The sequence below is a fragment of the Poecile atricapillus genome, chromosome 2 (assembly GCF_030490865.1).
Source record: "Poecile atricapillus isolate bPoeAtr1 chromosome 2, bPoeAtr1.hap1, whole genome shotgun sequence".
NCBI classification, from domain to species: Eukaryota; Metazoa; Chordata; class Aves; order Passeriformes; family Paridae; genus Poecile; species Poecile atricapillus.
Genome location: NC_081250.1, coordinates 53,772,069 through 53,789,626, shown reverse-complemented (window position 1 = coordinate 53,789,626; position 17,558 = coordinate 53,772,069). Strand labels below are relative to the sequence as shown.

The 17,558-nt window shown below is 36.8% G+C and overlaps 1 protein-coding gene across 3 annotated transcripts in view; it reads left to right on the top strand.

Moving 5' to 3' along the window:
• The window catches only part of SUGCT (succinyl-CoA:glutarate-CoA transferase), a 320,759-nt gene that overhangs the window by 264,990 nt on the left and 38,211 nt on the right, over window positions 1-17,558 (top strand). Inside the window, exons 14-15 of one of the 3 annotated variants that reach the window (XM_058832253.1) lie at window positions 1,363-1,426; window positions 15,338-15,455. The exons of 1 other annotated variant lie outside the window; for it this stretch is intronic. In XM_058832253.1, coding sequence (XP_058688236.1) covers window positions 1,363-1,426; window positions 15,338-15,455 — 182 coding nt within the window. The remainder of the gene's footprint in view (window positions 1-1,362; window positions 1,427-15,337; window positions 15,456-17,558) is intronic. One more of the 3 variants, XM_058832252.1, reaches the window with a different exon arrangement.

Sequence of the window (17,558 nt, the reverse complement as noted above, 5' to 3'; positions counted from 1 at the left end):
TTGACACCACCTGTTCAGGAATGGGAATTTTTTAAGCAGGCTATTCTACACAGATAAAGGGTTCACAAAATTTGACCTGGAAAGAATGGTTAAAGGAATTAGTTTTGTTTAGTCTAGAAAAGAGCCGACTGAGGGAGGATGTGATTACAATCTTCCAGTACATAAAAGAATGTTATAAAGATGATAGTGATTGGTTTTCTGTGTTCATTTGGGGAAAAGATGAGAATAAAAAAATTTAATAGACAGAAACTTAGATTATGTATCAGGAGAAAAAAATCTAGTAATAAAAATGCAAAATCAGGTACAGACTAGATAAGAAAATTCTCAACTTATTATCTTGAAATTTTGAAGATTAATTAGACCAACACTTGTCATCATTAGTCAAGGTTGCTAGTGTTGTTCATGGTGCAAGGTGAATAGGTAGATGTATTACTTAAAAGGCTTTTCCCATATTTCATTTTATATAGCTGATTCATTTTCCAAGGCATTCTAGATTTGTTACATTGGATGTGAAAACAATTGCCTAGTGGGTGGCTATTTATTTTTTTTAAATAATTCTGATTATATGATTAGGGTAGCAGTGCTACAAGGATGGAAGGATAATAGGTAAAGAAATTATAAATATTGTTTAGTGGTTTTGGGTGCAGAATTATATACAAAAGCAGTGAGTTTGCTAGTATTAATATCTTTTTCTCTGTTACTTGACAGATTTGGTATCCCACATTGTTTTCTGGCTGAGGCTAATAACAAGGATCAGAAAATTGTGATGAATAATCATCCCATATAGATTTACACAGGGCCTCAAGCATGGCATACCTACTCAAAAGAATATAAAAAACATAAAAATTATTTAATATTTTCAAAATGTTTGATAAAGCTATTAAGACAGCATTTTGCATTATGATCCATCACAAGCTTAAAACTAACAGTACAAACAAGAGAACATAGTTTATGTATAGGCCCTTAGTACATATTGCAGGTTATTATGAAAGGGGGTCAAGGTTTTAATAGCCAGTCTGTGTTGGTACCAGTTGTCTGTTTGTGGTTGAAAGTGTAATGTGCTTACAGCTCAGTTTTTAAGTTTGATGATGACCATAAGAGTTTACAGGTATCTTAGACATGTGCAGTCTTAGTGAAGCACTTGTTTAGCTGCATGAACAAAAAGTAGTGTCAAACATCAAAGCTTTCATTTTACACATTAAGCAGACTACTTGTGTTGTAGCTCCTTGTATTTTCAGAGTCTGTGAAAGAGCATGATACTGTTTATCTCTTTTTTTCCCCTCTTGAGTTTAGGAACTGATTGTATTTTATATTGCATACATGTTTTGTTTTGTTTTGTTTTGTTTTGTTTTGTTTTCCTAGGTACTGCACAATGGACTTGTGATGGAAATGAATCATCCAACAGCTGGGAAGATAGCTGTTCCAGGTTAGATGTTTAATCCTTTTTTGCTAAATCAAATGTTACATGACATCCTGAGTGGTTCCGGAACTCAGCTGAGGATATGATGCATCTTCACATTTCACTCGAATAAAAGTTTAACCAGGTTGACATTTGTGCTCATAGTCATCCCAGTAGCAGAAAAATGGGTTAAAACGTGTGTCAGAATAGCTTCTGGTTTCCATCCGTCAGTTGTCATAACATGAACATGAATTTGATGATATTTGCAAACTCCCACTGCTAGAAATGTTACTGCTAAATCATCTACATAAATATGAGAATCTGTTTTTGATTTAGTTTGATTTTGCAAGGTACCCAGGCTTCTTTTAGGAACATTTCTGTTTAAAAGAAAAAAAAAAAAAAAAGAAGATGAAGAGGAGGAAAATTTGTAATGAAGACTTAATGAAGCTCTGCATAATGAAATCTTAACTAGCTATTTTGTACTTTCAAAGAATACAGAAGTATATACAAAAGTGATAAACTAGTCTCTCCTCTTTACAGCTCTAAATAGATTAGGAACTGGTGTAGCTTTCCTTCCATTAGACACAGTTTTGTAATGGGGTTAGGTTCAACCAGAGCCATTATGAACATACAGATTCTTGCAGTTAGCTTGATTTTGATAGTTGATCCTTATCTGGTAACTTGTTAGCTATTGGGTCAATTTTTCTGCTTCTCTCTGCTTTTCTTTCTCCCAGGCCACATTGAGAATTGTTTTCTCCTCCATTCAAAGCACTATGTCATGTCTATCTTTATAAGAACAGCTCCTTACATTGTGATTTTCTGTGCCAGTTCCACCCTCTGACACTGGATCCCGTTGCCATCAATTTCAGTTGACTTGAGCACATGTAGTGTTAAGAATAATTTGACCCATAAAATTTTTCTTAATTTGCACATCCTGGAATCACACTGGGATGCAGAAAGAATTATTTGAGAGAAACCAATCCCGTATTAGATCCTGTTTTTGTCATGAATAGAGGGGGTGTTTGTGTGTGTGGATGTGTATAGTCCATATTTGCTCTTTATTACAGTTTCCACTGCACATTTGGTTTCACTAGATTTGAATGTTTTTTTTGACTGTATTAAAAAATGCTTCTCTTATTTAGATGCACATATCTGGAAATAGCAATCATTTTCTTTTAATTTTCTTACAGAAAAGTAATCCTGGTCTATTTACCCAAAATGAAAAGACAAATAAAAGGTTTTTGACTTAATTCCTTTTTAAGAAGTAGAAATAAAAGCCTTACAGATGGTAGAGGAAGTGTGTAAGGTTTTCATGTTGCATACAATTTATAATCTATCTTAGAGAAAGCAAATACTCCTTAAGGGGATAGCTTAAACTGCAAGAAGAGGAAAGAGATGAAAGGAATGTTCTAATGTCTGTCAGCAGCGATAGAATGTATTGGCAAGAGAGTGAGTTTTTACATAGGTAAGCCATAGTACTTCCCAAATCCTTAGTTATTTTTTATTTTATTAAACTAGTGACACTGCACTAAACTAAAATAAATCATCTTAGTCTCTAATGGTTTGCCATTTAGATGGACTTCTATGAAGAGTTTCTTGTATTGAAACAGATGGCTGAAATGATTATTGGATATTTGAGCAGGAAAAGTAGAATTCCTTCCTTTCCTGGCATGAGAGGATAAGGAGGGGAGAGACAGGGGAGGAGAGGAGGAAGAACACTCATGCAGTGTGAGCAGAATGGACCTATTGATATCACTGAAAAGACAGTGCATTACTCTGTCCCAAAACTAAAGTGAATTTGGCCACTGTTGATAGGTAACAGAAGTACCCTGAATTTGTCCTGCTCAATGATATATCTGAAGAATACAGGGAAGAGTGTGCAAAGAAAACCTACAGTAGATAATTTCTTCTCAATGACAGTTAAAAATAGAAGGGTTTTTTTTTAAAAATATGATTATATTTTAGTATCTTGTATTTAGTAGAAAACAAGTTTATTAAGCTTTCAGTTTCTATCTCAAGATTTCTTATTAAGGAAAATTAATTTATTAATGTGAATGTTGAAACTTAATAGGCTGAAAATGTTTTTCTTTAGAGACTGGAGAGATTCTAATCCCAAAATAAAAATAGGTAGCTGTTATTTCTTAACCATATAAGCCGGATTTTAATGTGTCCTTTAGTAATTGAATTGGACATCACACTTGAGGTTTTTGACAGAGGTCTGACTTTTGCTGCCAAGTTGTGAGTGCCGTGACAGACACTTATTAAGTGAAGCATGCTGGCAGATTTCAGCTCCAAGTATCACAGGTGGCCTCTGTATCTAGCATATTGATTTGCAGCAGTCCTTCTCCAGGCATGTCCCCAGTCTGAGAGTTGATTCAAATGCGTGTATGAATCCTCTGTTGTAGATCTTGCAGATCTACAAATTGAGAGATTTTACTATTGACATTAGTGTAGGCTAGATTTTTAATGTTGGACTTGGTAATTAATACTCCTCCTTTGCTTAAATATCTTTTGATATGGTTATTGAATTTGGTTTTTTCTTCCCTCTTTCCCCCTTGTATTTTTTGTGATTCCCAGCCTAAGGTATACTGTGTGCTGATAAGTGCATTTTGTACTGGTGAAAAGGGAGTGGGAGAAGTTGCACTGCAAAAAACAGTTTTCTAGTAACTCTTCAGAATGTATCTTTATGGTAGGAAAGAAAGAGACCTTGCATTTTGATATCTCTTGTTTGAAGTATTCATGAAAAATATCTATGTACAAATTCATTGTGTGTTGCGCTGTTGCTAGTATCTCAAGATATCTCAGATTCAAGAATGAATGTGAAAAAGAAAGTTCATTGTGTCTGTCTAAAAGTGACTCTATAAAAGATTGTGAGAACATTCCAAGAAAAATATGGTTCTGTGGTAGTTCAGTGGTTTCATTAAGGTAATGTTTCACCTATATAATTCCATATATTCATCTCATGATGTATATTATATATTATATATTGACATATACATACACTTGACATATCTTACATAGAATGTGCAATCCTGTGAGAGAGCCTTGCTTAAGTCATTCTTGCCAGAACTGGTTCATCTGATTGTAGGGCTGAACTAATGAATCTTTTCTGTTTCTGTACCTGAAGGCAACTTAATCATCTTTAGTTCAGGGCAGTGCTCCAAAGATGATCAGAAGCTGGAGTGCCTCAGCTGGAAATGTAGAGCCAAGGGAAAAGGCAGCCTCGGGAGAGCCTGTCAGAAGCCCTCCAGTACCTACAGAAAGACTATCAGTGTGGACAGCTGGGTTCTTCATAGCATTGTGGGAGGATGATGGACAAGAGAGATTCAGCCTGTACAACATAAAAATATTTTTCATCATGACAACAGCCAGGCAGTGGAGCAGGTTGCCCAGAGAGATCTGCATCCTCTGTTCTGAGACATTTTCAAGGAACAGCTAGGTAAAGCCAGGGGCAACCTCATCTGACCTAGGACATGACTCTGACCTTATCCAAGTAAGAGTGGAGTCCTCCTGAAGTCCTTTCCAACTTGGATTATGTTCTTATTCTGTGATTAACTTCAGTACCTCCTCCTCAGCTGTGTTATGCTTAGCTCTTTCTACAGAGATCTGAAGGAGAAATTACACACTTTAATGAAATGAGAAATGTAGAGCACAGAAAGTACTCTTTGAGACAAAAAAAATAATGTTTTATACAGTGCCAGATTGCAGATGATACTGGATGGCACAAAGACACTACAGGTAAGTGAAGGGACAAAATTTCAACAAGTTTTAGCATCTGGGTTAGTCTTGAACTACTTTGCCAATGAGCATTGGACTTTTACAAGGAATGGTAGGTAGTATGTGGATTTTTGGAAGCCACTGAGTACTCTGAGTGCCAATATGGAGCACAATGGGTGCTCCCAACCCATATTGATTACATAGAAAAAACTAATGGATGCAATACAATCTTTCCCAAACCTTTTCAATTCAATTCAATTGTAATTTTTCAATTACAGTCCACTTACATGTTTTCGGAAACTCAGATAATAATATGCCCAGCTTCTGGATTATCTAGTCTCTAATGTTGACTTTTAAAGACTGCTAGTTATTTTTTAAAGTAAAAAAAATGTTTTTAATAATATTTTTTAATAAAAAACCCATGATGTATTTAGCTGTCCCTAGCAAACTAAACTTTTTAGAATTTATTAACTAACAGGAACCTTTGTGAACTAAATTTCATTTCTGACCCCTTCTAAGCCTTAGCAAACTGGGGATTTGGATAAAAGCCTAGACTTCAGAATCATCTCTGATCAAACAGGAAACAATATAACTGTAGAAATTGTGTAAATCACCTCTTCCAGACAAAACAAATATTCTTAGTTTTGATAATGTTTGTGTTGTATGTTCTTCTCATCCCCATTTCCTGAGTTGATAAACACAATGCCTGTTCTTTGGCTCATGATGTGCATCAAGGATTACTTTATTGCTCAGAAAGGCCGATTTCATACCTGGCTTCATAAATGCCTTCTGTGCTCTTGAGATAAAGTGTTTGAGGGACTACTCCAAGCTCACTTAGGGAAAACAGTGCAGGATTCCTCCTTGACATAGATTTCTTGGACTGAATTCAGGCAACTTAAGTTAATTAATCAACCCACTCAGGAGAAATGTCCCTTTTTCCGGTCTTCTGTCACTATGCGTTACAAATATACTACTGAAACAGGAAAGAATTTTTTTTTAGAGGTAGGCTTTTCCTGTTGTATGATTCATTAAATGGTTCCATGGTTCCATGGAGACTAATTGCTATCAATCTCTTAGAAGAATGGTTTTAAAGAATAAGTCAAAGAAGCAAGAAATCTAATAGGACTATTAGTGCCACAGATTTCTTATTGCCACAGTTCTTACTCTTAGTGCCACGATTCCCTATTGTGCCACGGATTTCTTCCTTAACATTGGACAAATCACTCTGTGTCACCAAACTGTTTGCAGATTTTTGGATCTCGGTTAATAGTTGAAAACTACTTTGATTCCTCAGGGAAGGAATTGATTGGGAAAATTCTGTTTATTTTAAATATTTATTTATATTTGTTATGTATGCATTTATACCTATTTTCTTCATTTATGTGGAAGATTAGTTATAGTTAAGGAAACAACTGTGGTTTGTATTTGATCAAGGAATTTCAATACAGAGAACAAATATTGCTATTAGTGTCTTTTTTGACCATTTAATGTAAGTGTAGTAGAGGAAGCTTCAGCAGGACCAGATATAAAGCAGAGAAAAGTGACTTCCACGTGGAGGAAGTTTGCAGGAAATTAAGGAAGTCTGTACTCCAATCCATTATTTCATGCAGCTAGGAGATCCTTCAATATAAGAACAACAACAACAACAACATAAAAGTCCCAACAATTTTTTCAAGATCCTTTTCTTGAACTTCTGATCCTATCTGCTTGTCATCAGGTGTTTTTTCATATGTGTGTGTGCGTCCGTGTATGTGCGTGTGTGCATGTGCATAACCAGCATTGACTGAAAAATTTTAATTTCACTTCACTATTTATGGTACATTGGAGACAAACAGCTTCACCAGCATTACTGTTACCTCATTTGCCTTTTATAGTCATCAGGGCTGACTATTTATGTCTTTTACATTCACAGAGCTGATTTCAATTCTGAGAAGTCCATGAACAGTACAGGAACTTACACAAATAATGTATGACAGCTCACCTAGCTATCCTCAAAATACTTAAATTTAATAAATATATGAACAGCATATTCATACTGATTGCAAAAGCAGAAAAGAGATGGTGGGAATGGCAAGGAATATGTTATTTGCTTCAGGTTTATGTAGAAAGGCTAGTTCATATTTTTAATGAATGATGCTTTAATTTGGAATCTTTTAAGAATAATTTTAAAGTAAAACATAAATAACAGGTCTTTTAATATTTTTGCTCCTCTGTCATATGTTTCCATAATATTTCTCTACCACACATTTAAAATTTGCTATACCTTCTGGAATGGCCTTAGTGCCACAGTTAATACTTTAAAAGTTGTTTTTAGGAAGAAAAGGCAGCCGTTTCTTATCTAGTTCTGGGACTTCAGTTGTTGGAGGGAATTAAGAAATAGTGGAAAACTTTTCTATTAGTCACAAGTAACTGAGTAGCAGTACTGACTGGGACCAGTACTGGCTGTGTCACTCAAGCAATGGCTCTCCAGTACCGCTGTTCAAGGTCTCTGAGCCAGACTCTTCTCTTGTCAGACCCTAGGTTTCTTTGTTGGTCCTTAGGATCTGACTATCAAAGTTGTTTTTCTTGCATCACATATTTTTTTCCAGGATCTGGTACTGATACATAGAGAGGAAAAATAAAATTTTTCAGGGGACAAGTGGGGACGTTTTCCTGCTCTGTACATAGTAAGTCGAGTAAAGTTGTGGTTGAAGTATTGAATGTTGATTGGTAATTATACTTCTAGTTACCAGAGAGCAGTTTCTTTATATTTTCCTCCATGTGTCCTAAGCTATACTGGGATTTTCTTTAGACTGGACATAATTCTGATGGAGAGTTAAGAGTAACTCATTGCTGTGACATGATGGGGGGAGGAGGGGTGAAAGCTGAAGTATTGACTGAATAGCTAAATGAACTAATGAGTTTGCCATCAGTGTCATTGTCCTAGAATTCAACTTTGTCTAAAATGAAGTGGTTTTTTTCTTCTGTTTGAATGTGTTTCCCACTTCTTTCTTTATAAATAACAATAACTTAGAAAGTAGTTCCTTAACCTTCACTCTATAACAAGCACAGCCAGGTGCTCACACAGTTCAGGGTGTGTGATTATAAAGATATGTCTGCATGCCTCGGGTGTGTTGTAAAACAGCCAAATTACTTCAACACACATAAATTTTTCATATATCTTTATGATCTTTAATAATTATTGGATAAGAAAAGGAATCTACTGTCAGTTAAGAAAGGATTGGTTTCATTAAATGTAAAAATATGTTTTAAACATTTAGACAACTTTACTTAATCCCTAGGACACTGACTAGACTAATCCTCATTTGTGTTTCCTCCATGTCATCTTGACCCTGCCTTCCCATCAATGGTAAGAGTGATTTGGCTTACCCTGTTTTCTGTGAATCTAGACTGAGCAATTTTGTGGTCAGCACTGGCCATTAGGTCACGTGCTTTGCCTTTTTATCCCATTGACCGTAGAATGTCATAAATTTAACTCTTTCACATATGTTTGACTAAAGTTTGTCTTTTTCAGAAGTCCTCAAGAGGACTTATCAAGATGGAAAATTTGCCAAATATCTGCACCTGTCTTTAAAGGCCTGACTAATTTAATTGTTAAAGAAAACATTATCTGCAGATTAGAAGAAAAGCTATATTTTTTTGTGTCTTTCATGAGGTTTAAATACTTTTTGTACCATGAAAGTACTTACAAAACCAAAATTTTATCTAGATAACTTTTTGACAAGCTGTGTAGGGTAGATAGCCCAGATCTTTTCAGATCCTTTGTGTAAGTGCAGCACACTTACAGTTTTGTAACTCTGCCCTTTTTATTGCAGTCTTGTACTGTATATATGCAGGAAAACCTGCAGTTCTATAGAGTGCATCACAAACTACCTGTCTGTCTCTGGGGAAATCTCTTAGCCTGTGAAGTTATGTTTCTCACATCTTCATGCAAAAGATGGAGATAATAGAACTCACAATTAACTACATTTTTTTCCAAAAGGTAAGATTTATATTTTGTGAAATTTGATGTTATTTTTCCTTATAGTTTATGAAAAGAACCATTGGATAGAAATATGTGGCAAAATAAGGCTTATACATTTAACTTAGTTGTTCAGTTAATTAAGAGCTAACCACCAGTAGATAATGTGTACTTGTACATTAGTAAATTTATGTATAACTCCTGAAGTAGGGAATATTTAAGTCCTTTTAGTCACTGTGAACTCTATTTTTGTTCCTCTTCCTTGTACTTACCACTCTTTCTAGTAAAGTTCAGCCCAGAAATTAATGTCATATTGCATCAGAATCAAAAACTAAAATGGTGATTTTGACTTGAGTCTTGAATATTCTAAATGATGCCTTAATAATTTGTGCTATCAAAAATAAAGCACTGCTGCCACCCCTTTTCCCCCTGCCATTTTGCTAGCTATTCTTGAGCTCTTTTGTGATTCTGGGAGAGAAGGAAATTCCCAAGAATTTTTCCAAATGTTTTATGACTAGATGTTCCTTTTATTTTTTACTGGACTTTTATTTATCTATATTGTTAAATATAGATAAATAAATAAATAGCTATTGATCACCAAGTTTGATTCAAAAGTTAACTTTTTATTGCTAAAGATACACTTTTTTTTGGCAAATAAAACTATCTTGTCCATCCTAACACAGTGCGCAAAAGGTTTAAACCAAGACAGAATAGATGTGAACTAGCTTAATCCAGGGTTTGTTGAAACACTAGGCATTGGGTTGAGACCTGATTAGAAAAATCTTCTTGACGCAGAGTCTGTTAAGGTACAGAAAAGAGTTCCCGAAGAAAATACAGAGCCCCTGTTTGGCTTTCTGAAATTAGACTGAACAGGGAAAATAAAAGCAGATTACCCATACAAAAAGCAAATAAATGATCTATTAAATGAAATTGATAACTTAATGAGTTTTAAAATGTAATGTGAGTTCATTGCTTTGAATTAGAGCTATTTAGAGATTGTGCCTTTGGCAGGATAATAGAAAAAAATAAATTTTGATTTGTGTGTAAGTGGAGTGTTCCTCATCAGTTTTCAACTAGATGCAGAGATGAAATGAAGCAGAAGTTTGCAGATTAGAACAAGCTTTTTAATATTCTTTGCAGTCTGTTTTTAGTAACATCTCATGGAACAGAAAATGAGGCCCATTTGTGAAAAGAAGCAGTACAATTTATAAACATGTGGGGCAAACAAAGTTTTAAGGCTGTTGATGCACAAGTACCCAATTCCAGTCATCCAATTTATACAACATACAACTTCATGCACACATCTGCTATTTCAAGCCCAAACACAGACATGAAAGCTTGTATAGACTCATAGCAATTTACAAGTATTCTAAAGAAATCACAAGATTAGTGCTAAAAAATTAAGCTGCATTGCTTTGATTATGAGATAGATCCCTATATGAGTGACTCTATGATGAAAACTCTACTATAATTTGAAACATTCTAGTTTTCACATTTGTTCATACATAGGAGGCTAGAAAATATTAAAAAGTGCCACAGATCATTGTCTTGGTAGTATTTATCTTTGGTACCTTCTTAAAAGGATGGAATAAGGACTTGTGTTGGAGTTCCTGAAAGGAAAGTTTTATTTTCTGACTTCCTCACTACTCACAAATCAATGTCCCCACTTTATTTCAAAGCTGAATGTAAAGTTTAATAGCTTACTTTCCTACTCCTCAATTTTGCTTGGATTTCCTGAGGGAAAAAAAACCCATCAGAGATGCTGACCTGTCCTTTTGCTCCTTGTGGATTCAGGTACCATGCTCTAGCTTTTATTGCCTCTAAAAGTGTTGAGTGAATACATGGGTAACATGTAGCTTTGACATGGTTGCATGGCAATGTTAGATTGCAAGAGACCACTTTAACATACCCTTCAAGCACTTTTGTAAGAATGATAGTGTAGAGAAACCTGCTAGAGGAAAACAAGATGAACTGGGGGAGTAGTTCAGAATTTGAAAGAAAACCCTTGGTGTCTTCCAGTTAAGCCATTCACCTTCTAAGAGTTATTATTCTGACAGATTTTAAGCTTTTCAAAATGTTAGCTAATGTGGAATCTTCCTTCCAGTTGACTTGAAGGAGAAAGTGATACCTTGTTTGCTACTTTAATATGACTTTCAGATTCTCACTGCTAGAAACTCACCACTCAAAGCAGCATCACCCACCAACAATATCCATGAGGCAGTGTTACCATTTCCATGAATTTTCATTTACTTTTTTACTTTTACATTTTTTGTGTTTGTGGTTTTGTGTTTTTTTGTATGTAGGAAGTTTTCACTCAGTTGCCATATTTTGAGGCATAGTATAGACTTCTCATTTTCAGGTATTTTCATGGATTGGTATTCTTTTCTGCAAGTGTACACAGACATGAATCAAAATGCTTCATTGATTGTATTTAGTAGCTATAAATCTAAAGTCTTATCTTACTCTTGGAATTTAATCTTGCACTGGGCACCAGTTACAATGAAATATAATAATATACTTCAATAACATAATTATCCATTACACTTGTACATCACATGTGAATATATTATAAACTCTTCTACACTAGAGAACCAAGGAGGTTGTTTGGTACTAAACTATTGAGAGAGAAGAAGTAGGTCATTACAGTGCATATAATTTATAAGTAGAGGTGATTCAGAAAATTCAGAAATTTGAATGTTTTTGTTTGGTATATAAACATTTTTCTTTCTTTTTCTTTTTCTTTTTCTTTTTTTTTTTTGACAAAATCTTGTATAAAGAAAATTATTGTATTTGAAAACAAAGTTAATCCTTGGTATCATACTGGATTTTTACCTGCTTACCTTTGAACAGTATTTATGGGCAATTTTACTTATCTTTGATATCCAAGAAAAAATAATTTGAAAGCCAGGAAAAAAAAATAAATTATTTATAAACCAGATTTCAAATATTGGGTACATTGAGGGAACTTATATGCTTTGATGATTTGTTGTGAATATGCTGTTGATGTTAAATGCCTTAGTAAATGGTGGATATTTTTTAACCTCAGAATGAATGAACTGAACAGATGTTTTCTTATTTGCAGTAAGACATGTCCTCAGTAAAAGTGCTCTGGTCTTTTTTGAAGACTCTATTTGGAGCTTTGTCGTATAATTTTTCTAAATTTACTCTAAGTAATCAACTGAAATGTACTATAAAATAGGGAACCTAGTATATGCAAAGCAAAATGAAAGATTCCAATCCATGTTACACTTTGAAATATAGTGACTGATAATTATGCAGAAATATTAAAAGGATCCATTTGTAGAGGCTCTTTAAAAAGCCAAGATATAAGATTGAAAGCTCAATAATAATTTAGGAAATTTCTGTCTTCTAGTGCTTAATGTCTTTACCGCAAGAGTTTTTAGTAGTTTTAAACTTTAAATTTTATATATTATATTTGAATAATATAACCATTACCATCTCCTATCTTGTAAAAAGAACGAAATCCTGCTCCTAGTAACCAGGACATTTGAACTGCACTTTGAGGAAGGACTGTATTTTGGTCTGCTCATCATACTGGGATAATAGCCAATTACTACTTCCTTGTAGCTTTTAGCTACTTAACTGACAATACCTACCCAAAGACACTGATTCAGGCAGGAATGTGATTATATTCAATTCCAGGGTTATGTCTGGGTGCAGATGTCATTGGTGTACAACTCAGCCTTTGAAAGACTTACAACTTTTGATTATAGATTGGTTTCTTCTATAGGTCTTGTATTTCCAGTCTTTCCTAAATACTGAAACTGTGAAATAACTAGACATGTTGGTTGAGAAAACAATTTTGCCCTGAATTATAAGATACAGTGAAGATAAAATTTACTCACAAGTTGTCTTCTTCCACTGGTAACATTCAGCCTATGATAAAACCCCAGGTAATCAAATGGATTCACATCTGTGCAGCTGTCAGAGAGCTGTATAATAGGAAAAAATACAAATTACTAAGATTTGCATCAGAGTACGCTCTCATATAGCCACTCACCACAGAGGATATGACATAAATTATCTTTTCTAATGGTCTTGCATCTATTGAGAAAAAAAATGAGAAACTATAGCCAATTAGTTTTTCTTTCCTTTGTACTTCTGTTTCAAAGGCTTAATTATGGATTTAAGCCATACATATTATGCATTGTGGTTATATTATCTATATGATGCTGAAATTTATTTTGTATTACTTTTGTAAAAAAGTAGGTAAGTTTAAATTTATGGGGTTTTCCATATTTTTCTAAAATTGTGTATTAGCATTTACTGCCTCCACATCCACCCTAGTTTCTTTGGCATTATTTTTTTTCAGTAATTTAATTTTTCCCAGACATCTATAATGTGGACACATACACTTTCTGTATATTGTATACTAAAAGAGATCCTACACAACAGTTGATAGTGCCATTTACACTGTCCATTTGGGTTAGAAGGAATTAAGTAATTTTATGTGAAGGTATGTTATCCCTTGAGTGTTCCTTCCTTTATTGTGTAGAGTAACACTAAAATTTGTGCACTTGGTGAAGGACAGGCTGAATGGCAGTGTTCAAAGGGTTACAGCGAGCAGGGCAATATCTCTCAGGTGACCAGCTGCCGATGGTGTTCCTTAGGGCTCAATTCTAGGGTCAGTTTTGTTCAATCATTTTGCCAGTGATCTGAAGGCTGCAGCTGATGCACACTGAATAAGTTTTGTGGTTCTACCTAACTAGGATGTGCTGCTGACTCTACTGTGGAACAAAAGGACTTGCAGAGGGATCTGGAGAGATTGGAGCATTGGGAAATCACCAATGACATGAAACAAAGCAAGACTGACTAGATACCAGATTCTGCACCTGGGATGGAGTAATCCCAGACATGAGTCTGAGCTGGGAGAGGAGTGGCTGGAGAGCAGCCCTGCAGAAAGAGGTTGGCAGGAAGCTCAATGGGATCAGCAGTGGGTGTGCCCTGGCAGCCAAGAGGTCAAACCTCATCCTGGGGTACATCAAACACAGCATCACCAGCCAGCCAAGAGTGGTGATCATCCTGCTGAATTCAGCACTGGTGCAGCCTCACTCGAGTAATGTGTGCAGTTCTGGGCCCCACCATTTGAAAAGGATGTGAAGGCACTTGAACGTGTCCTGAGAAGGGCACCAAAGCAGGGGAAGGGGCTGGCAGGAATGTGCTCTGGGGAGGGCTGAGGGCACTGGGCTTGTCTGGTTTGGAGAGGAGGAGGCTGAGGGGTGACCTCACTGCTGCCTACAGATTCCTGAGGAGGGAAGCAGTGAGGGAGGTGCTGAGCTCTTCTTGGCCTTGCCGTGACAGGACACTGGGAATGGCTGAAACCTGCATCCATCAGGGGAAGTTCAGACATGACATGAGGACACTTTACCCAGAAAGTGGTTAAACCCTGAAAAATGCTTCCTGGAGAAATGGTCAGTGTTTAATGATTGTCAGTGCTGAAAAGACATTTGGGCACTGCCCTGAAAGCCATGCTTTAACTTTTTATCATCTCTGATGTGGGACTAGATGATCACTGTAGGTTCCTTCAAACTGAACTATATTAAATTCTATTTTTATTCCATTCCATTCTATTCTTCCTCCTGAAGCAGAATGTGCTCACCAAATAAATGGTTGCCAACCCCAGGGAGCCCTTCTTGAGGCCTCTTCTGGGAGTCTAGAAAGCTTCATTCAGCAGATGAGGAGCATGCAGGCTGCCTTTGTGGAACAAGACCAGCAGTACATAGCCAATAGCCCAAAGGAGCTCTGACAACAGACCATGCTCAATGCTGCAGAGGAAGATAAAATAAATCCCAGGGATACTTTCTAGTCCACCATGGGCTAAAAAAAAGGCATTGTCCCCCAAGCTGCAGGGCATGAGAGGACATCTTCATGGGGTATAAGCAGCAGGCAGCAACTGAGCCAGAAGGGACTGAAGCAGCCCTGACCAGTGCCACTCTGCTGTAGTGGAAGAGTCCTTCCTGACACCACTGCTGGTGATTGGCTATTTCCTGAGCACGTGAGTAAAACCTGTCACCTCCCTGCCTCACAGACTGTTCACACCTTCAAGGAGATGCCCAAACCCTAAACTGCCCTACTTGGAGCCATCGCAGGGGCTTCCAAGAGTGGCCAAATGCCCCTAGTCTGATCTACCTTGAGGGCAAAAATCCTTTCCATGTCTAACAGGGCATCAGTGGGTGCTTCAAAGCACTGGGACCCCTGGCAACATCTCTGCATTCCATTTCATATGACTTCTGTCCCAGGTTCCCCAGGGGATGAAGATGGTAAGCTCTGCAGTGATCCTCAAGAAGATGTTCCCTTGGTCTTGCCACTGCTGTCAATCTGGAAAGGCCTGACATCCTCAGGCACCTCCAGGGGTTGGTGAGTCATCTCATCTCCTGAGGGGCTTGTCATCTGATGAAGATGACTGTCACACACTGGGAATTTAGCTCTCTGTTGCTATTGCTACCACATCCCCTTGTCCCACTAAAACTAGCTACACAGCTCCTGTGTTAAACATGACCACTGGCCATGCTTATAAATGATGTAAAACACCCTTCAGCCACAGGGTAAAACTTTCCTTTTAACCTTTCTAAGAGTTATTTTCCTAGCTTGTGTTTAGGGAAGATGTTCAGGTCTTAGCTCTAACCCCAACAAATCTTTTTTGCCTTTAGTATTTAAGATTCAAAGTAATGAAAAACTAAGGAAGGTATTGTTCTTGTAATTTTGTACCTTGGTGCCAAAATTAGTACACAATTTCAGACTATGTAAATAAGGGCATTTATATCATATATAAATATTTTTTGTTGTGGTGATGCCAGAGATGAAAGGCAGGGTTTGGCTCCCTGGGCATGCAGGAATATAAAGAGCATGCGTGATTTCCCACCAATTCACCAATGAACATTTGCCACTACTCTGTTTATGCTGAGGTTGTCTCCTTGGAAAGAAGTCCCAAATGGTTTTTGTGTTCTTTATCATATTTTTTCTTGTACTTCAATAGCTCTTTTTCTTCCTTGGCCTTAATCATTTATCCCTTTCTTGAAAGTGATGGTAGGCCTCCAAGGCTTTATACTGCTCCTTCCAATTGTCATTTTCTTCTGTAGGCATTAAGTCAGGGGGCTTAGTTTTTGCCTGCATTCACTCCAGAGGGAAGTTACTTTTCTTGAACCTGAGAAATGTTCATAGTGGTACAGGTGAGCTCTCATTAGGGCTTTGCACAATGCCTGCCTTTCCTATGGAAATATCTTTCCTGACACACAAGAATGTATTTGCCTCTATCACATTCATAGCTTTCAGTCATCCTGTGTTCTATTAATTCCTCCAGAAATATTTTCCTACTCTGGTAGTTCTAAAGTGGAGCAGAAGCTCATGTCATTCCCCCATACATGTTGGTACCTATTTCTGGTCTGCAGTTATTCATGCAAGGAATGTTTATTGATGTAGGGGATGTCTCTTCTGTCAGAGCTTCAGCTGGTGGGGAGGATGGGGGCTGTAGAACTATACCATGAGACAGAGCTTTTCTGCCTCATGAATGCCATGAAATCCAGAATATGATGTGGACAATGAAACCTACATTTCTTTGTGGTTTTCTGAAATCTAAATTCAAAAGATCTGACCATGAACTTCCCTGTTTCCTACATTTGATGACAGCAAAGCATGAAGGATGGAGCCTGAGAGATGCTTTAATGAGGCTTCTACCCATCAGTACCTTGCTGGAGTCAGTTCCACGCAGTCACAACCAGCAGATCCAGCCATCCACTAGACAGCTAAAGTGGTGAGACAGTTAGACTAGCTATCTATACATCTCTTTCAACTCAACTATCCCAGTTTGTTCTATTCTATTTTAAAAACCTCTTCATTTACATCTTCCTTAGACCTTCTGTTCACCTGTGTGTCTACCCACCTCCCTCAAAACTTTTTTCTAGCAAGAAATAACTTTTTATTTCATCAACTTAATTCTACCCTTCCATTCCAGCCTAGCATTAGAATTATGGATATATTCCACAGGCCATATTAGATGGGCACCTGACAACAAGACAGCCTTTATCAAGTTTCTCTTATATATTGGTTCTCTGATTTACAGTGGGAATGTCTCCCTGAGTTATGGAAGGACCTGTTCTAGGCTTTTTCATAGAGACAAAATGCATTATTCTCTCTCACAGTCATAGTGTGTCCAAGACCATCAGAGGTTAAAAAACTGTGTTTCTTTGGCAGATGTTTCTTGTTATTCTGCCAATTAAGTCAACAATAGGTATTCATAATCCTGGGCATGCTTGGAGGTCATAGAAACTACAGGGCAGGCAGAATAGCTAATGTACAAATAGCTGAAAAAGAAAGCAATCTTTTGGGGATTCCCCCCCCCCCCCCCCCTTTTATTCTGCTTGTCCTAGGGGCTGTCATCAGTCAGTGACATTGTGCATTGGCTTCACCCCTATGTTCTGGCTGCAGCGTTCACGGTCCTGAATGGCAAAATCTCTGTTTTAT